The sequence below is a fragment of the Gambusia affinis genome, linkage group LG02, assembly GCF_019740435.1.
Source record: "Gambusia affinis linkage group LG02, SWU_Gaff_1.0, whole genome shotgun sequence".
Lineage (NCBI taxonomy): Eukaryota > Metazoa > Chordata > Actinopteri > Cyprinodontiformes > Poeciliidae > Gambusia > Gambusia affinis.
Genome location: NC_057869.1, coordinates 28221932 through 28243128, shown reverse-complemented (window position 1 = coordinate 28243128; position 21197 = coordinate 28221932). Strand labels below are relative to the sequence as shown.

Below are 21197 nucleotides of genomic sequence, written 5' to 3'. Positions count from 1 at the left end.
GCCCCACCTGAGACGTAATGACAGGATGACAGTGTGTCACGATCAGAGCACACCCTGTCAAGTCGCGTGCTCGTCATCCTGTCGCCGTTCCCAGAATAGCTCAGCGCCTGTCTGTTGATAAACTTGGCAGTCATTTGAATACTTGGTTACTTATTAAACCTACAAGTCACTGAAATGTTTGCGCTGGTCCAATCTTGTGACCTCAATAGGCGCATTGGGCTTTGGTCGAGTGCTAGCCTCATTGGAGCTTTGTGACCCTTTCCGCCTCGCTGTTCTGCTCGTTCCCTTCACAGAAACCTCCGATACAGGCTCTGTCATCGCAGCATGACTCGGACGTGAATGTAAAGGATTTGAGAGGACAGTCAGAGGAAAAGCCCTCACCAAGAGCTGCACTTACAATAACAAGAATGAGTAGAAACAATCCGTACCAGCAGAATGATGTCACATCCTTTGGGCAGCTGACAGCATAAGAGGCACTTCACTGAATAAAAACATATTTAAATCATTGTGGCTTTTTAAGAATTATCTTTGTACTTCCAATTAAAGGACACCTGGGAAATTTGAAATTCTTTTTATGTTGAGTCAGGCTTGAGTCAAAGACTGAACCTGTTGTTTACAGAAACAGTGAACTCATCTCTAGATGTTTCAATTTTTTTTAACCTTTTGGATCCTTTTTTTTGTTGTTGTTTTTTTTGACTCCCAGTTCTACTTGGTGTTCACGAATAAACCTAATTGCTTTCTTTAAATCTGTTGTGATAACAGGTTTGACTGGTTAACTGGTTTCTCTACTTGTTTTTGCAAGGCAAATTATAATGGAGCCAACACCTCTGTTGTGTATACAGAATAGGGAAAAGCCAGTATGAGATTCTAATAGTGTGACAGAAACATCCGTTTTTAGAATTATGTCCACAATATCATAGTTTTTATTTACAACATTCTAATCCGAAAATAAATACTGCTGCTGCTAAAATATTACAGTATTTAATAACGTTTTGCATTTATCATTCATTGACTTAAGCAAAATTGCACACCCAATTAAATATGACAAGTTTTCAAATGTATATTTTACTAAAAACTACACATTGTTGCTGTACTGCTCTTTATAGAGTAATGTTTGGAGTTTGTAACTACATTTATTCTTACTTCTATTCTTACTTTTGTACTGTCAGTGACAGTCTTAGTGTCAGCAAACTTACATTTATCTTTATCATCTTATCATTTATTAAAGAGAAATACTTTTAAATGTTAGGGAAGGAAAACCATGCGGATTTTTGTGCCTTGATGCTACTTCTATTCAAGAAATGAAAGAAACTTTGCTGAAATATTTTATTGTTCCTGTGCTCATAACTCTGAGTATTAACACCCTGATGGAAAAACCGCACACAGGTGCAAAATAAAGATATATGGACTCGCAATCGTCATGCGGACAGAACCGAACTGCTTGAAGGCAGCATTTGGCTGAGTTGTCATTCTCGTTTCCGTGTCTTCTCCTCCAGGGCTGCAACCCGCTCGCGCAGACCGGACGGAGCAAACTGCAGAAGCAGCGAGCCAGTCTCAACCAGCAGATCATCAAACAGATGAGGATGAGGGCCGGAGCTGAGAATCTGCTGAAGTACGGTCCAACTCACACACACACACACACACACGCACACACACACACACACACACACACAACCAAACACCCCTGTACATGGATTGTTTGCGTCTGCATAAAGTGTGGATCATTGCACAACGCTCGTTAATCAGGATAAAAATACTCCCAATTCACCGGCAACGGCGACACATGCAAACTCTGATTTTTGCATGTGTCACCTAAGGTGAAAACATTGCAATAATTATGTAATTTTTTGTACCATAAGTGAACTCAAGTAAACTCCAACTTGTTTTCCATTTTGACGCGCTTGGCTGCACCTCTTGCACTCCTCTGTCATTGCGGGGATTAGATGATAAAGCTCTGAAACAGGAGCATTCCATTTAGCCTGAAAACAAAGAGTCACTGTGATTCACACTAAAGAGAAGAAGAAAAAAAAGAGTCACAACATTTTTGCTCATGGACCTGCTGCGTTGATCAGGCTACCAAAATAAAAAAAAACCCTTGCAATTACACTCCTGGTTTTGTTTGCTCTTTTTAAATGTTGTTCTCCCGTTGCTACACAACATGGGTTTCCATGGAGGAAAGCTTGGAGATTGATTTAGATTGAGGTTTTGAAAAACACACAACTTGAAATGGTTTTTCATCCACATGTTAATTAGTGTAAATTAATATTTTACACCAATTTTCCTGTTTTGGGATGATACAGATTTTCTTCCATAGAACCAGAGGAAGATCTAATATTACCAGTGAACCTAAATAAACAATACAGGGATTTTGTTTTTCATTAACATTTTAATTATGACATTGAATTCATTAACAACTCCACACGCTGTGCCTTTTCTGCCCAAAACATAAACCAGATAATATTTTTAAACCTTTGTTTTTGTATTTATAGACATCCGTCTATCTTTGTATTCTATTAAATACTGTAAGTCATTGAAACTCCCTTTAAGTCAGCATTTATGAGTGGTCGCGAGATACACATACAAACAAGCATGTAAGTAGTAGGAGTGTATTTTTCTCATTTTTAATGAGAGACTTGTAGAAATGTAATGTTTATATTCATTCCCCACAGTCTGAATGTTTGACGATTTTTTGCTGATTTGAATGAGAAGTATTGTTATAAGTTCTTATAAGCAACATATAGCGATATAAGTTGCTACAAAACAATAAAGAAAAAAGTGTTGCATAGGACGATTATATATTATATGTAATATATTCAGTTATATCTGAGTATGCCATGAATACAGTTTAAAATAATGCAATCAGAGCCTAGAGTCCTAAAATACATTTTGGAAATCTGACGACTAGAATGTCTGTTCTCCTATAGTAGTATATATTCATTTAAATGACAAAAAATTTTAGAAAAAGTCTGATGTGAATAGCTTTATGCGTCATGAAGCGATTTCTAGCTGTTTGTTGCTGGTTCACAGAAACCTTGTGTTCTTTGCTGGTTTTGGCAGAAAGTTTTCATCATAACAAGGAAAGTCAAGCTTACTGATCCAGCAGCATGCAGCTGTCAAAAGTCCAAACACTGGAGCTTCTGCTTTTGCAACAACAAAAAAGCAACTGTGCATCTTTGCTTTTGCAGCTGTCACTGCACTCTTAATTTGCAACAAAGACGATGGTTTGAATTTGATGTTTTAAGATATACTTTGCATAACCTATTTGACAAGTAGTGCAGTTAGCTGTGATGATAAGAAGAGCTGTCTCCCTGTATGTTTGTTAGAGAATCCAGGTCTTTAGCTTTCTTCTGAGATTTCCAAAAGGTTTCCAAGACATTTCTAAATCCAGATCTTCTGTAATGGACAGAAGTTGAACATTCAAGCAGATAAAGAGAGCAGCATTTGTATCGACACCTTCAAGCTTCCAGGTATTTGCAGAAGTTGCAGAGCTTTTCCTCAGAACTAAAACGATGAAAATTAAGAAACCTGGAAACTAAATAACCAGGAACTGAACTTTAGCGCATACCTTGGTGGAAAATACAGTTTCCTTTTTAAATAGCTTTTCATCCTTTAGTGTCTTATCTGACTTGATTGTTAAACATCAGTCAAGTGATGATTGATTTTAAACAGTCAAATGATTAAGCAATCGATTGTTTAATCACTCAGTGTCATTGTCATTGTCATTGACACTGACAATGACCAACCCAAAGTCCTTTTTTCACTGTGAATTCTCTTGGCTGGTGGGTCGGTAGGTCAAGGTTTCAAAAACCTTGACCTACCGATTTACATTTTGGCTGATGCCGATTTGTTTTTCATCTTAATACAGCGACAAAGTCGCTGGGAATTATCTGATGTAGCAACTACAGATGAACAAGGCTCAGTGTTTACAGGTAAAGGTCTGACTTTACCTGTCTGGAGCCTGCAGAGGCCCGACATTCCTCTGGTACCTCGCATAACTTACTGACGCAAAGGCTGGGGGCAAGTAGCCGTTGTGCACATCCTGTCTGTCTGTCTTTCTGTAAAACACTCTGAACTGGGGGTGGAAATTAGCACCCGCCTCTGGCCAAATGCGGGTAAAACGTATGAAGTGGTATGTAAATTGGAGCAACGTACCTGCCACTGTGACGGGTTGACAATTTGAACAGAAAAAAAGAGAGATGTTTTTAGTAATAAGAATAAAATGTGAATTTCAATAGAAAATGTAATAAGTAAGAAACAACAAATGGGACAGTTAGAAAACAGCTATTAATACCATTTAAAGAAGACTGGACACATCTTCAGTAAATACTATCTGGGGGAAATGTAGGCAACATGTGGAAATGTTCAACATAGGAAATGATTGCAAGAATGTCAGGGTTGTGTAGTTAAATATGCGGTTAGCAATTATGTCACATTAACTTATTGCTCTGTTAAGGTGACCATGCTTTATGTTAAATTAGTCTGTAGACGTACAAATGTACGGTGAACTAATTGTCAGTAAATTTGTTTTCATAGAGGTAAGAATAAATAACGGATTTCATGTCATTTGCTTGTACTGGTGGCATTTGTAATTGAAGGAAAAAAAAAAATTGGCTGGTGAAATGTCAGAGTGGCTGGTAAAAAAAAAATTAATTTCCACCCCTGCTATAAACACACAGAACATCCTGAGCTTATTTCTGACTTGCTTTCTGTGTGTGTTTTGGGCATTGTGGGACGTGTTTTGGGCATTGTCAAAGAGACTTTTTAATAAAGCCATAAATACATTTAAAAAAAAAAAAGTTTCAACCTTTAGTGATGTTGCCATGGTACTTTCTAGGTGACAGTATTTGTCATTGGCTGACATCAGTACACCTTTCTTTTGCCCCTTCTCTGTTGTTCTGCATTCCTCTCCCAATCAGCAACAGGTGGAGTCTGTCTGGTCTGACCAGTTTCTCTCTCTTCCCTTCTCTTTCTTTTTTTTCTTCTTTCTTCCATTGTTTCACACAACTGAATGCTGTTTCATTTAAAAGTTGAACCAGGATTGTTTTTGTTTGTGTTGTTGAAAAGTTATTGTGGAGAATTAGAAGATATTTATCACAGGAGAACGGACAAAACGGATTGCGTGGGTCGCCCTGTTTAAAGTTACAAACTTTTGTCCTGTCCTGCATCAGTGCTTGGCATCTTTTCCTCAAGACAATACTGTCAAGGTGCCAAAAGTATAAAACGGCTTTTCCAGAGAAGAGGATGGGGGAAAATCCTCGTGTAAAGCCACACTTGCTGGCTTCCTGTCTGGTTCCCACGCACTACTGGGTGATATTTGGAAATTGGATGTTAATAACAACTTATGGTCAGGTTTGCTGCATCACTTTTTTCCAACCCACAGCACATCCACCTCTTCAACCCAGATTTTTTTTTTTTTCGCTAAACCAAAGGTTTAAAAAAAAAAAAAAAAAAGCTGTTGGTGGGTTGAAATGAAAAGCAAGTCTTGTAGTGTAAACAGATTTCTGCCATCACTGGAAATAAGTTATAGTAAAAACATTCTCACTGAAGACCTAGGAGTGCGAATGTATGGTGTTGGTTTTTTTTTTCTGGTTCTTAGCCAAAAATTGCTGCATTTTTTTTTTTTTTAAGTTGTCTGTCAACACCTAATTGTCTAATGTTTAAAATAATACCCTGTAATTACAGAGTGGTGTCGGTGCCAAAGAGTTTGGCTCTGAACTGACAAGTTTTAGGTGTGTTTAGCACATCCATCTTCTCTGTTACGGTCATGCAGATAAGATGGCTGGACGGGATGCGATTGTCAGCTAGTATCCGGTGTTTTTTTTGTTTTAAGAGGGCTGCCAGTGAAACATAAATTCTTTCCCACAAAAAGCCGCGGACAGGTGCTTCATGGGCGTTAAAAGAAACGAGACCCTAAGTTGCTAGGGCAACCTTATCTCTCTCATGCAGCGAAACCTTTGCTGTTGGTCTCACAAAGACACACAACTGCTCATCTTGTGCAAATATACCAATTATTTCACTCATTAAGTTTATTTTACTGTGAAGTTTTAAGTTTTTATTAATCACCTAATATCATACAAAACGAGACAACATTAAAGTTAGGCTATAAAGAATAGAAGTCAATGCAAAATCCTTGTGAAGACAAATGTATATACTATGTGAGTGTGTGTTGAAGAGTAAATGTGTTGCAGAGTCGACCACATAGTGACTATGGTCCAGATTACTGGAAGAGAGAGATTTATTTTAATATTCAGCCACAGAGACCTTTAGTCCCACTAATAGATGTTTTCTTTTCCCCTTCAGCCTGGGGCCTTACTTTAAAGGGGATTACTATCTGCATGTGTATCCTTTTATCCTCCGTTTAATCCTTTGCTATTGTCTGTCCTCTTGTTTGTTGCTCTTTGCAGGGCCACAAACAACAACAAGGTTAAAGAGATGGTTGTTCTGGAGCTAAGCTACGTCAACTCCAACCTGCAGCTGCTGATGGGACAGCTGGAGGGACTCAACAGCTCAGTGGACGTCTATCAGAGCGCAGAGTAAGGAGGCCTTTCCTGACCCCTTTATAATTATGAATATGTTCCTGCTGACCTCAGGTTCAGAAACAATCACAAACAGTAAAGTAACGGGAACGTTCAGCTGCACAAAGACGTCTACACCTGCTGTTTGCAATCTATTAATTGGCATTTATAAAGGCTGCATTTTCATTGTCAATTACTATTGGTCTCCATTCACATGTTTGTTTTTGTTGCTTTGATTCACATTGAAATTTACAAATCGGTGGAGTTTCCTATTGTAGTTATGTTAAAAGCGTCCCTCCACGTAGCGCTGAGGGTTCTTCACAATCATTTGACAAGTCGGTGTCTTCACCTCAAGTTACCTCTAAAAGCACCTGAGGAGGAAGAATAGTGAAGTTGATTGACAGAAGGAAAAAAGTGGCTCTAAAATGTGTTGGTTTTAGCTAATAAACTCTCTTTAATTAAAAGTAGCTTCGTGACTGGAGACTTTTAAAAGGAGAAAGACATTTAGAGAAACCCTGAAGATAGACCGATCATTTGAATGTCAAACCAGACTAACGGGTTTCTGTGCCACTGTATTAAAAGCAACAAGGAAACTGTGAGCTGAACTTTTATGCAAATCCAATTTAAGCGTCTGGTTTTTGCTTTCTTTTTTTCATTTATTTTGTTTATTCCTAATTGATCTGGAGGATCCTCCACAACCTCAAACACGAACATTTCAGAGCCACAGCAATGAGGAAATGCAAAAGCTTTAAAATGCCCCGCCGGATGTTTGGAGGGAAATTAGTCGACGAAGTATTTCTGCATCGTTTGGAAAGGTGACTGAGGGAGATCAGGTTACATCAAAGCCACAGTTCAGCCAACGGGGATCAACACGTCAACCGGAGGGCCCACCTGGAAGGAGGCTCTTGGCTCCTGTTTAGCAAACGTACAGCAGAGAATGAGCTGGCAAATGCTCAGGTGTAATTCTAGGCTCTGATTGAACCCACCCAGAGGGAGAGGGTAATTTGGCTTCCTGCTTCCTTAAACTGCTTACTGTCACAATGAGACCGACTCGTATGCTGGTAGGATGGTTTAATATGTGAATTCAAACTAGCTCTAGAACTCCCTCTTCTTATTTCAATGGTGAGCAACAGTTGCTTTTCTAAGCTCATTGCTGATATTGTGTTTTAAAAGCACCTAAAAATGCACCATAAAAGCTAAAATTTCACAGTTTGCAGGTCCTTGTTCAATGAAGGATCCAGTTCATGGTTTTATTTCTTGTTTTTAAGAGTTTTAATGGTTTGCTGCACTGAATTCAAATAAACCGTTGACCCCTTTGCTTCATTCCAAGCATTGCCTACAAGGTCTACCAGTCACCTGTGATGGAGATTTCCCAGTGCTGGAACAACCTCCCTTTGTACACTAGAGTTGCTCAATCACTCATTTTAAGACGCTCATAAAAAGCTCTTGACAAGGACTCCATGTCAGACAGACATAAATCACAACTTCTATTCTTTGTCTTCTAGTTCTAGCTGAGCAGAAGTTCATATTTTTATGAAATTTTTTCTGTTTTTCTAGTTTTAAGTTCAAAGCAAAGTTCTTGGCTGTGTGAGAAAATGCCAAGGCTCCTTTCTGTAGGTAAAATTAGCCCTAAAATAATTTGTGTCTCTGGGGTCAATTAAATTTTGTTGGAAAAAAACCCCCCAACAACAAACACAATTTTTAATCTCAAAGTTCTGCAGAAAGTTAATGCCCCTCGTGAATGGGCTCACTTTGTCCGCAGCACTGATTACATTGACCGCTTACATAGCACCAGGCTCAGATGATCAGACCTAGGCAAGTTTTCTTGCAAGTGACCTCACAAACCCAAAACTCGCTCTCATGTCGGCACTACAATAATCCCGGATTATTTTGTTTGTCCCACATGGACGCCGTCCTGCAACACTCGGGAGGTTTTAACCTAGATTCAGGGAGTCGTCTGCACCGTTACACACAAACTGTGGAAGATTATGAACTTTCCTTCCCTGCAGTGATCAGGGAGGCACATACTTTCCCACTTAGGTTTTTTCTTTTTTAAAAAAAAAGATTTTCTGCTCAGCAATTCATCTGAGGTTGAACTTTATACTTCCCCATTTGGGATTTGGATTATTAATACACGGAAAGTTTAGCAGCTGCTTCTGGATGAAATTGTTATTCCCCAGTGTCCTCTGCCAGTGTCCTCGGTTTGGGGATTAAGGAGTGAATGGAGGGTCAGAACAAACGGCCTGTTGTCAGTGTCTGCCGGGTTCTTAAAGAATCACCAGCCCACCGTTCTGTCTGACAATACAGACTCTGAAGCAAGCATTATCTGTCCACCTGTGTTTCCCACAGCCTGAAACAAACAAACAAAAAAAACCCTGCCATGCAGTCCTTACATACTCATTACCTGAACATAAAGCTCTTGGATGTGTTGAGAAAGTTCTTTTAGGTGATTTGTGAGCAGCTGTCTCTTTGGGATGATGGTACAAATCTCCACAGTGGAGGCCTAGCCTGCTTGAAACAACCTCAGTGGTGAATACACAAAGACAAGACTCTCATAACCTTTCTGGGCTTTTCCCAGGAGATCTCCGTCTTCTAAATGGTGTCCCTCATTGCCACTCTTACCAGTTTCAGCTGGTTTTTCAGACATGAGCTATTGCAAAACAGAAAACACATTTGCTTTAAAAATCACACGTCCTTAAAACGTTTTCACTGCTAACATTTCCTTGCTCGCTTTTGTGCATCTATCATGGATAAGTGCAAGCAGATTGCCAATTGGCTGGACGAAGTTCATACTTATCTTGTAGGTCTTAAATTACATCCATAATGGTCTTAAAAAGTCTTAAACTGAGTTGGTGAAACCTGCAGAAACCCTGTTTAAAATTGTTTTCTTTTCTTTTCTTTTCTCCCTTTCTAGCCATCTATTTTTAAAAACTGACTAGTGATTGTTTAATTCTCATTAAAGCAACAAAAATTTGTATCAATGTTTTTGTACATTGACACACTTTTTTTTTAGCTTCATAAATATTGGACAAGAACCATGTGTATAGGGATAAATGTTAGTCTTAATTTTCTATTGATTTTCAAAACTTCAACATCCATCAAACCTTAAAAAATACATCACTGTCAATCGAGTTTATCTGTAAAACACATTTCAGCAACAAGGCAGTTCAAAATGCTTTCTGGGATCTTTTTTTTAATGGTAGCTCAGATTGTTTGGATTTCATGTCATTCCATATTTTTTCATATTTCATACCCTAAAAATGATCCATTAATTCCTAAATGTATTGTTTTTTTGGAGAAGCGAGGTGACCAACATGAGGGGACAATGGCCTGAACCTCTCTCTCTTTTGGGGATGTTACTGTTTCAGTCCCCCTCCCAAAAAAATTCAGTGTGTCTAAAATTGATGCCATGGAAACATCATCACTGCATGTCTCTCCCCAACCTTGCAGTATGAGAGGGAAGCATGACTTCTTCGGAGCTGGTAAAGGCCTCACCACAGTAAAATGTAATGCAAATCTCAAGTGTTAGCTGGAATATATCTCTCTCTTCTCTGTTCTAGAAAGTTTCTAAAGATAACCTTCATTAAATCACATCAGGTTGTCGCTTTTTCTGCTCTTCCTCTGAAGGAGGAGACTGGTATCTGGTGAGAGATCAGGGCCTCCTGCAAACTCTGGAGTCACAGAAGTAATCAAAACGTGTAGCTGTAATCAGAAAAACGCTCCAAATTAACAATACAAATTTCCTGCATGTAAGCTTCCCAAGTTGTCGTCTCTGAGAATCTGATCAGGTTGAACTTGTGATCCCAATCTCCACTTTTCCCACCTTCCTTAACTTAAAGACTTTCTTTCAAACGGTCAGAGTGCACAAATGCAGGGAATTTTCTGTGCAGCTTTTGACGTCTTAGATTCCCAGCATTACAAACGCCTCCCCTCCTGGGACCTGTACCCACCCGGACCAAACCAGAGATCAGTGATCTCATTTACAAGTGCTGATGCATCAGCGTGCAGCCCCTATCTCTGCTGTCTGTGCTGCTGACGCAGAAGCTCTGCAGTGATTCACTGAGCCAGTGCGCCAGAGGAATGCAGCGCTATCTTAAAGCGATGAATGAGTACCAGGAGTTGTTCTGCCGGAGCATGTAGTCCGGACAGCTTGTGCCTCCGTTGATATGCCAAGCTTCACCTTGCAGGGAATTACAAATGTGTTCTTTCCCCTCGGTCGTGTCCTGTCACTTTACAACCTCAAAGTTCAGCGTGTATTTTTTCAAAAGGTTTTTCTGGCTCTAATGGCCTTTAATTTGAACGTGCTAAGACAGGAAAGACATACAGCAAAGGTCAAGAGGCCGGGAACCGAACCACAAAGGTTTCAATCAAATTTTAAATATTCAAGTCGCTTTAAGGCTTTTAATCATTCTATTCCATGTTTTAACCCCAGTAACAGAGACACACATACTTTTTGATGAAGTATTTATACTAATTTGTTTTTAAGTTCAGTTTCCATCTTGGCTCTTGTCTCCCATCTCTTTGTGAATTTGTTTTGGAGCATATTATTCTTTTTGGAGCATATCTCCAAAAAGAAGGGAGAGAAACCAAAACGAATAAGTTCGGGAGCTAATTTATGTGTAATAATTAGAAATGACAGAGGGGAAAATGTATTGAAAGGGAGGTGGAAAAAGGAAGGTAAAGCCAAGAGACCAGCTGAAATCCAGCATCGATTAGAAAGCCATCCTCTTCATTATTTCTCAGGAGAAATTAATATTTTTCACTGTTAGTTTACATTATTTCACATAAATTAATTTCTGAAGTCATTTGTTTTTGTTTGTTTCTGCAAATGGATTACTTGGGTTGGTACCAACACTTAGTGGAAAATTGCATGTAAATATTTGTGAAATATGTTTACTATAAAAAGTGTTGGAAAACAAACTCTGGGCTTCAGCTTGACATCATCCCCACATTAGGTTTGCCTCTAAATGATCAAATAAGCCAATATTTTAATATTTAAATGAAATTATTTCTCCTTTTGCCTCACAATTATGCTCTACTTACGTTCCGTTGATCCATCATATCACATCCTAATAAAACACTTTAAAGTTTGTACCTCCGACATCGTGTTCAATGACTTCCTTTGGAAAACATCCTGACCTCTTTATTGCTGCAAATTATTTTTTTTTTGTGCATTTCCTCCTCTAGTTTCTAACTCTGCTGTGAAGCTGATGGGCAATTATGTGTTGTTTTCTTTGGTTTGTGAACAGCAGCAGGAACTTGTCACGGTGTATTTCTTCAGCCCCGGTAACGAGCTGAACCTGCTCTCCGTCTGTCTGCAGCAGACGTCCGAGTCCTTCCCGCTCCACATTCCAAACGATTACGGCGCCAGCCGAGATGAAACGAGAAGTTTCGAGACGCGGCGCAGTCTCGCTTTTACTAGAAGCTGGTTTTAATAACAGGAATTTTTTTCTTCTTTTTTTTTTCTGAAAACTGAGCAATTACTGGAGTTTGCGTTGCTGCCTTGCTGAAGCGAGTCAGGGCGTGGGGAGGCGGGAGAGGATGATTAATTGATGGAGAGTCTGTGCAGCGCGAGGCCCTCATTCACCTTTAAATCCCAACTCCTGCAGTGTGCTCACTACACCATCTGCCAAATCCTGGCTTCGCTAGTATGATTTTCAACATAAAGGCCGAACAAAATATTAACTTTCTCAGCTTGAACTGCTTGGATCAGCCAAGTTATTTCAAATTATTCAGTATTCTTGACCTTTTTTTCCCAGGTTCAATAATTAACAACATGCAATGATTAGAAAAAAAATATTCTGATCCTTGATGTTGGTTGAAAGGGTTTTACTGCAGTTTTCTCTTTATTATTGAAGTGACCTTGCCTTCAACTGGTCATGTTTGTTGAATTTACTAACTTGTTTACTGGAAGTTTCTTCCAGATTAGAGGAGCATAGAAACTGAATGCTAATATGTTGTTGATCATCAGACAACCTTCTTTCTGTTTTGCTTACAGGGAGACTACCAACATTCCCCTGATTGCTCTGGGTCTGAAGGAGACGAAGGAAGTCGACTTCTCTGCACCATTCAAGGTATAAAAACTTCAAACGCTGCGTCTTCAAACGCTAGGTTTAGGGCGGTGCTGAAATCTGGCTTTACATCATTGTCCAGGATTGAGTTTACTGATATATAGCATTCAGATCCTTTCATTGCTTCATAAAATGACATCCCATCCTGCAATAATCAATGTTAAAATGCAAATATCCGTCCTGCAAACATGACCCACATTATAATAGTTTTCAGTTGGGATTTAAATTGAGACCCCTTTCATTGAGGATTTGGGTCATTTGTCTGCACCACCAGTCGCCCTCCACTATATTATTAGCAGCTCTGATCTCTAATCTGACATTGTGGGTTTTTTTTTTTATCTAAACGGCAAATGTGTGTGGGACGTTTCCAAAACACGTTCCAGCAGTTTGTTGTTGTTGTCGCCGTGGCTGCCGAAAAGCAGCTTTTATCCTCCGCACGTTTTACACGGCTGCCTATCAGCACAGCTACAGCCATAAAGTCGTTCCAAAGCAGGTCAGTAGCTGCTAAGAACGCAGCCGGAGTAATTATCGAGCTCCGCTGCGCCGAGGGGAAGCCCGCTTGTAAATGTCACGATGGCTCGTTTATCGCACGTCGCTTCCTGTCTGGTTTCCTGTCAGTAATTGATCTCTGCGCACATCTCCAAGCTAATTAGCATGTGTAGCCGGCTGGCTCTGAAATAGGACACGCATTCTTCGGCTTATGTGTACAGCAGAACAGAAAAGCCCCACAAAATGTCGGCAATGAATGAATGAATGCGTTGGGCTCAGGGTTGACTCCTGTGTGTTTGACAGGACTTCCTTCTGGAGCACTATAATGAAGACGGAAGGACTTTCGAAGACGAGATCGCCGACCTGATGGACCTCCGACAGGTAGTGGTTTTGAATGTTTTCTTCCCAACGTGTCATCCTCTACTGTAGAAACCACCTTTATATCCACTCCTGAAGGTGTGGAAATAACCGGTTGTGTTCCTACAACTTCAAATACTTTTACTTTTTTTTTTAAATGACTAGTCTTTGAGAGTTTTAGTGATGATATTAGATCCTTACTTCTACAGGTTTATTATTACTACTGTATTAAATTAACATTTTTTTTATGCATTAGGCCTGCAGAACACCAAGCCGAAACGAAACTGGGGTGGAGCTGCTCGCAAAATACTACAGTCACCTTCCTCTGATAGAGAACCGCTTCTTCTCCCCAACACGCCCAACAGGCATCTTCTTCACCTGGTATTACTAAGTATTCTGCTTTACAAAAATCAAAATCATTCGTACATTTTAAACACTTTTACATTTTGCCATGTCACAACAAACCCAAATGTATTTTATTGCCATTTTATGGGATTGCACCAACACAAAAGTAACCCAAAAATAAGCAAACATGTGAAAAATGCTTCAGAATGTTTTTCTCCACCTGGGAAGTACAGTAGAAAACTAACCGGACACACCGGCCCCATAGTGAAACATGGTGGTGGCAGAATCATGCTTTAGGGGGATCCACAAAATATTCACTCAGTGAAGGTTGAATAAACAGAAGCCATATATTTATTGATTTCCACTACACAATTATGTTCTATCTCCTAATAAAATACACAGAACTTTGTGAGTAACGTAACCAATTAATCACATAATGAATTAAAATGAGCTCCATAATTTCCATTTTGATGATTCATATTTTTTGAAAGGCAATTTTGTTCACAGAGACTTCATGACACATTTTATTTATGGTTTTAGTTGTACGTGTTTATTTCTGTTTTATTTATTATTTTTGGTTGTTCTGTTTTTATTTTGGATATTTAAAATGTGCTATATAAATAAAATTACCTTACCTTACCTAAAATGTCTTCCAGTTCCAGTGCTAAGTGTTCTTTACATTAAAGTTTATTGGTCTTTGAGGGGATGAACTTGCCTTATGTTGCCGTTATCAAGGTATTACTTGAAAATGGTCTCAAAACAACAATATTATCATTTATCGCAATAATCACTGGGACAATTTATCATCCAGCAAAATGTGTTCTTGTGATAGACTCAGCTTTTGCAAATATGACAAACTAACAACCATGATGTGCATTTAAAACAAACCAAACAATTACCTTAATTTCCATAGTTTCTGCCTTTAAAAAGCAAAGTGCTACATAAATGAAGAAGACGGCGAGCAGGCCTCTCCTAAATCAGCTGCCATGTTGGGGGTTTTCAGTCTTCAAGTATTGTGACACCTCCTTAAGCCTGTGGATCAGCTGGTATATCCCTACCTAATGCCTCGCTTGCTTATAGGAGCTTTAAATGAGAAAGATTTAGGTTGGTGCCAGCTGTTTGTCTTCCTGTGCAATGAGAGGTTCTAGTTGTGGAAATAAAAAGGCAGAAATGACATAAAAAGTGTTGCTAATATGAAGAACATGTTTCAAAATAAAGTGAAGGATTTAATAAAGACGTTTTAGACTGTGCCTTGACTCATTTCTGTATTTTAAGCCTCTTGTAAAATGATGTTTGTGCTCTAAATTGAGCTGTAAATGGTGACGAGCGTCGTCTTCTTTCCTGCAGGTACGACTCCTTCACAGGCGTTCCCGTCTGCCAGCAGAACCTGTCTCTAGAGAAGGCCAGCGTGGTCTTCAACATGGCCGCTCTGTACTCCCAGATCGGCACCAGAAGTGACCGGCAGACAATAGCGGGCTTGCAGGAGGCCATCTCGTCTTTTCAAAGAGCCGCAGGTACATTTTCACTTTGACCTCATTAACCTGTAAGGACGTGGAAGTCAGCCCAGGTGGGAGTTTGCGTTTCCAACTCCAGAGTGAAACGGTGAAAGAAACTGTCAGCTACAATTCTTTTAAAAATAGCAGCCTCCCTAAACACTTCCATGAAGCGTTGGTGTTTCTTTGTCCCGTGCTTAATTGCAGCAGGGACACAATAACATGTGGTTCAGATAAAGTTCGTAGACGCTCGTGTCAGTTTATCAGCCGGCCGCCGCCGCCCTCTGGTGTCCGTGTCAAGAGGAAGAATGAATGCAGATGATGTTTCTGGCTCCTTGTCATGTGGCTCCAGTCTAAAAGAGCATCCGAAACACAAAGTAGGTCTCCATCGCTCAAAGGTTTTCAAGAATCGCCGTCAGATCTTGATAGATATATGGCTCTGCTGTACGGCTGGTCTTTCACTGTAATTACAGCTGCAACTTGGCTTCCCTTTTCTTGCTTTGATGAATCTTTTTCGACTGGCTGTAACTAAAGCACTTATGTTGTGACAGGGAACATTGTCCAAGCAGCAAAACTAAACTGAGAGATGACAATTGCTGAGCATTTATTTATGTACACATCAAAATATATGTTGGATTTGCTTCAGTGCTCTAAAGAGAAACCAAGTTTCTCTTTAGAGGAGAAACCATGTTGCATAATGTGTCCTAGCAATCTAGTTCTGTTACTAAGTAATAAATAGCTTTCTGTTGCTACTAGCTAATCTAACAAAATAAAATACACATTGGATTGATTTATATATAAAAAAAAAAAAAAAAAAAAACAGGTCAAGAATTTCAGAACAAATTGCTGTTTGAGTCGCACCTATTTATTTGTTTCAATTTTGTTAAAACTATTGAATATGTTTTAGGACTACCATTATTCATATGAAGTCTATCATTAATCAAAGGTTGTAGCAAAATTCTTTGAAAGATGGAAAAAGTAGAACCTCAGTTTTATTTAATACCAATTTGTCAATTACTGATTACTATAAGAACTATAATATTGGAACTATTATAGTGGAAAATAGGAGCATAGTTCAAAATAATTTGTCTAGCCTTTCTGTAGCGAGTGGTAATAAAATATTATGTTAGGAGCAGAAGTGATGTCACGCTGTTTGCGTTTAAGAGAGCAGTCGCAAAGAACAAGCAATTTGGTACCTTAAAACAAAGACATTTTTAGCATCTCCTATTAGCAGTTAGCGCAGCTAGTGTGGCTAACATTACAAAAAGGCGGCCTTTACCATGTTGAATTAGCTATTAGTCTAGCTAATTGTTAGTTCAATTTGGCTAATGTTACAAAAAAGTGGCATTTACCATGTTGTATTAACAGTTAGCCTAGTTAGTGTGGCTAACATTACAAAAACAGAAGCCTCTCTAGAAAACTTAGCTTCTTAACTTTACCTGGAGGTTTTCTGAAAAGTTGTTGATGTTTTCTAACCCAGAATTTTCCATTAAATGGAGGCTGAAAGCAGAACATAAATGTTTTGAAGCCGCTTGGGTTTTGTTTCGGTTTCTGTTAACTCAAACCTCTCCCCTCAGGCATGCTGAGTCATCTCAAGGCAACCTTCACCCACACCCCGAGCTATGACATGAGTCCGGCCATGGTCAGCATGCTGATCCAGCTGATGATTGCCCAGGCGCAGGAGTGCCTCTTTGAGAAGAATGCTCTGCCGGGGGTACTGAACCAGTTCACCTCCCTGATTAAAATGGCCCAGGAGGCTGCCAAGGTAAGTAGCATACAAACATTCACGAACTGTCCATAATGTGCTGGTCACAAGAGTCTGAGTTTTTTTCACTCCTCCGTTGTCTTCTTCCTGCCAGGTCTCGGAAATCTACGATCAGGTCCATCAGTTCATGGTCCAGACGCCAATAAAAGACAACGTGCCGCTCTTCTGGTCCACCATGTCACAGGTCAAAACCAACCACTACCAAGCCATGGCGCACCACTTCCTAGCGTCAGCATTGCTGGATCATGAGTGTAAGAAAACCTTTCTGGGAACGTTTTTGGAGCTTTGAAAGATGTAACAGAGAGAATGTACTTTTACCAAAAAAAAAAAACCCAGGATTTCTTATTGTACAATCTGTTGCCTCTTTAACAAAACAAATTAGTTCTGCCTCATGTAGAAAACATTATTGAATGTGCTGCTCTGTGCCTTTAATTCTGTGTGAGCTACTGTGGGTCTTACCAGATGACTGAACTGAACTACAGTGAGCCCTTGAACTATTACACAACAACTATTTAAGGATTCACACACACACAAAATTCAGAAGCTTTGTCTGCAGAAACTGTGATCAACAGAGAGTGGAGAGGGGAAGACAAGGGAAGAATTTAAAGTACAAAAAACAAATTCCGGAGAAAAGTTACAGTGTTGCAGGATTATTTCTTTATGTCTCTGTCCAGTGAATAAAAAAAATAACTCCAGAGGAAAAAAACGTTCTGTGGTTGATAGCAATGTTGCTGTTTGGTTTTGTAACTACTGGTTGTGTAACGGCAGTGATTCATTAGTTCTGATGTCACATTTCATTCTTTATAATTAAAGGAAAAGAAGTTAGTGGTTTATTTTCTAATTCACAGTCCAATTGAATCCCCTTTGCCAAAGCTAATTCACATTCTGAAGAGGCCAAGCTGAAAGTTTCACCGGCGCACACAAAAACATTAGAAACTTCCTAGAGGACGATTGTAATTCTTGGACTAGGACACAACTACAGATAATAACATGGAAACTAAGCTGCTTTGAATCTGGCAGCTCATTAACAAATTCCTGGCAGAAGAGGAAAATAAAGCAATTAACCAGAGAACCGTAGAGAGAGGTTAATTTCCACGCAAGAAACGTCAGTGAATGATGGCAGCAGTGGAACGGAGATGAAACACAAACACCAGAAAATGGTTCTGCCTCAGTGAAGTGAGCTGTGTGATCCAAACCCGGAGAAAGTTCTGTCCAGAATATGGAGATGACAGCTTAAAAGCACTTATGAAGTTTTAAAAGAAATTGATGAGCTTCTTAGTAAAGAAATGATTTTAATATCTCCATAATTCAGCAAAATTCATGGCTTTTTTTTTTTGTTTGTTTTTTTTTTTTTCAAATTTTGCCACATCACAACCACATACTTCAATATATTTTGTTGGGATTTTATATGATCGACCAACACAAAGTAGTATCTAATTATGAAGTGAAAAGAGAATGGTTAGTATTTTTCTTAGTCTTTATTTTCTATCTTAATAGTGCGGAGTAGTAACAATAACAATCCTCTCTTTAAAATCGTGTGCAGGGCTTCTGACGCAGCAGACTTTAAAGGAGCATTTCTGAGCATCTTAGCTCGACTACAGGTGAAGCTTTTCAGGGTTGAAGTGACGGATCGTTTCTCTCCTCTGCGTTTAGTGGGTCCCAACGACGACGAGGACCAGCAGGAGAAGACCTTATCTCAGGTGTACGATCAGCTCCCCGAGGGATTCTCCTCACTCGGCATCCTGAAGAACAAAGACGAACGTGAACGGATTGGTAAGCTGATAACAGCAGTGGGAATCAACTTGATGGGATTACACTAGAGGCTGCCTTGGCAACACAAACGGCTGTTCATCTTTGACTGTATTTTGTGTATTTCTTCAGGTAAAGCTCACATTCGCCGTGCCATCTCGGGTCATGAAGAGGCTCTGAGGAACTACAGCCTTTGCCAGCACCTGGAGAAGCTGGAGGCTCTGCAGGAAATTCTGAAAGCCAGCCACCGGCGCTCGCTCGACAAGTACAGCGACTACGACAATGAGGAAGAGTTCGTTGACTATGTTGAAGCTCCAGACATCATCTGTGAGTCCTGGGGGTGTTTTTCTTTTTAGAAAAAAAAGAAGAAGCAAATATCCTGTTTGCTTCAGCACAGGAGGTTAAGATGAGATTGGAGGAATGCAGGCTGTCTGTGTTTTTGCGTTAAGAGAGAGAAAAACGTCGCTGGCGACAGAACAATGAGCGTCTCCACAACAAACGCTTCCCGAGCTCAGAGACCATTGTGTTGACTTTCATGGTGTCCACACCTGCTGCAGTTTTATTAGCTTTGATAAGTGACGGTTAGGTGACGCAGTATTTATTCTGTTGACCTCCCCAGTACTCCTCCCTGCAGGGCGACGGATGTTAATGACCTCATTGTTTTTTCCTCTTCCTCTCCCCTCAGCTAAAACGGAGCACAAAGCAGAAATGGAGCTTCCTGCTGCCACAAAGGTGAAAGTCACCGACTTTTTCCAGAGGCTGGTATGTGGGTTACTAATATTCTTTTACTCACATTGCTATTTTCCTGGGTTTTTTTTCCTGGTTGGTTTATTCATCAAGTGGTATAAAATGTCTGTGGATTGGTGTGTTTTCACCATTAAGGATCTGCTTAGAATTGAACACAAACAGACTTTGACTTTTATTTATTTTTTTTAATCATTTCTGAATACAACCAACCAAGGGTGAGTCTCCAGGGAGCTCTGGGACATTTAATCATGTGTTTAAAGACATGTCGTTCCCAAAGCCTCCTGGACCTTCATCCAAAACAACAAATGCAAAACTAACACTAACCATGAACAGAAATGGGTTGAGCGTGGTTTAGGCCTTATTTTGGTTACTATGGTATAAATTGAGGAAACGGAGAGTGGTGGAACATTTTGTAATTTTTTTTGTCTTGTTGTGGGTTAGTATTGGTATTTTGAATTCTTTGTGATATCTGGTCAAGGATATCGTTTGAAATTTCCTATCAATCATACTTGGACTTTTTCCACATTTTCTCGCATTACAACCACCGACGACAATGTGTTTGAATGAAATGTTACGTGACAGACGTACAAAAACTGGTGCGTAAGGTGTGACATTCATCAATCAGAGAAGAACAGGCCTAAAAGTAGCTACAAGAGATCCAGAGGAAGCTGACGAATATCCGCTCCTATTCTCTGAAATACTCTACCTTTCCAGATTAGATCTGCCCACAGTCTGCATCATTTTAAATCACTTCTTAAAACTAATTTTTATTCTTTGGCAATCAATGGATCTTCTGTTGTGACTTTTTTTTAAAACTTATTACTACTCATATTATTTTAACAATATATATGGATTTTTTTTTTCTTGTATTATTTTTACTTTTTCTTTTCATCAACTTATTTTATTATTGTTTTGGTGCAGCATTCGGTGCAGTTTTAAACCTGTTTTTAAAGTGCCATATAAATAAATTTGACATTGACATCCGAACACATCTGACTTTTAGGGGAAAGTGACAAGAAGGCAGCCATTTTTGAAAGAACATCATCAAGAAGTGGTTGTACAAAGCAAAGCATCAACTCTGTGGGGCAGATTGGAAATGTACAACAAACTTTATAGACATTTATGTACAACTATTGTTAGTCTGTTACTTCACATTCCAATGAAACAGATTGAATTGTTTGTGGTTGTAATGTGAGAAAATGTGGAACATTTCTCTTATTCCTTTTACTCTCCACAGTGACTCCTAAACATTCAGTTTTTGATTCCTTTTGAATCTTCTGCTAAATGCATGAGGGAATGTCACTGTTTACTATATAATAGTGATAGTATGGGCGACGTCTCTTTGGTTAAGCCCAGTTTACAGCTGTGCTGATAAAATGCAGGCGTCGGTTTCAGTCAGAAGGTGGTAAAGCCTCAGAACTGAAGGACTTCTGTTGTTCCTGTCATAAAATCCAACCCACCAATTTACTAGCAGTTTAAGCACAGGATTGTCATCCTTAGAAAGATAAAGAGGATTGGTGGATTTAGAACAATAAATAATAACTTTGGAGCTAAAAGAATCTTTTCTTGTAATCAAATTTATTGTTCCTTTAAGTGCGTGAACTTCTCTGCGTTCCCTGTTGTTACAGTTTTACAAAAACAGTTACATTTATGACGGCCAAACCCG

At 39.4% G+C, this 21197-nt stretch overlaps 1 protein-coding gene across 2 annotated transcripts in view; it reads left to right on the top strand.

The window, feature by feature from the left end:
• rhpn2 (rhophilin, Rho GTPase binding protein 2) overlaps nt 1-21197 on the top strand; it is a 30848-nt gene that overhangs the window by 4297 nt on the left and 5354 nt on the right. Inside the window, exons 3-13 of one of the 2 annotated variants that reach the window (XM_044105958.1) lie at nt 1497-1612; nt 6405-6533; nt 12514-12589; nt 13379-13456; nt 13689-13813; nt 15125-15291; nt 16848-17035; nt 17130-17286; nt 18689-18808; nt 18917-19111; nt 19470-19546. In XM_044105958.1, the coding sequence (XP_043961893.1) occupies nt 1497-1612; nt 6405-6533; nt 12514-12589; nt 13379-13456; nt 13689-13813; nt 15125-15291; nt 16848-17035; nt 17130-17286; nt 18689-18808; nt 18917-19111; nt 19470-19546 (1428 nt within the window). The remainder of the gene's footprint in view (nt 1-1496; nt 1613-6404; nt 6534-12513; nt 12590-13378; nt 13457-13688; nt 13814-15124; nt 15292-16847; nt 17036-17129; nt 17287-18688; nt 18809-18916; nt 19112-19469; nt 19547-21197) is intronic. The other variant, XM_044105965.1, reaches the window with a different exon arrangement.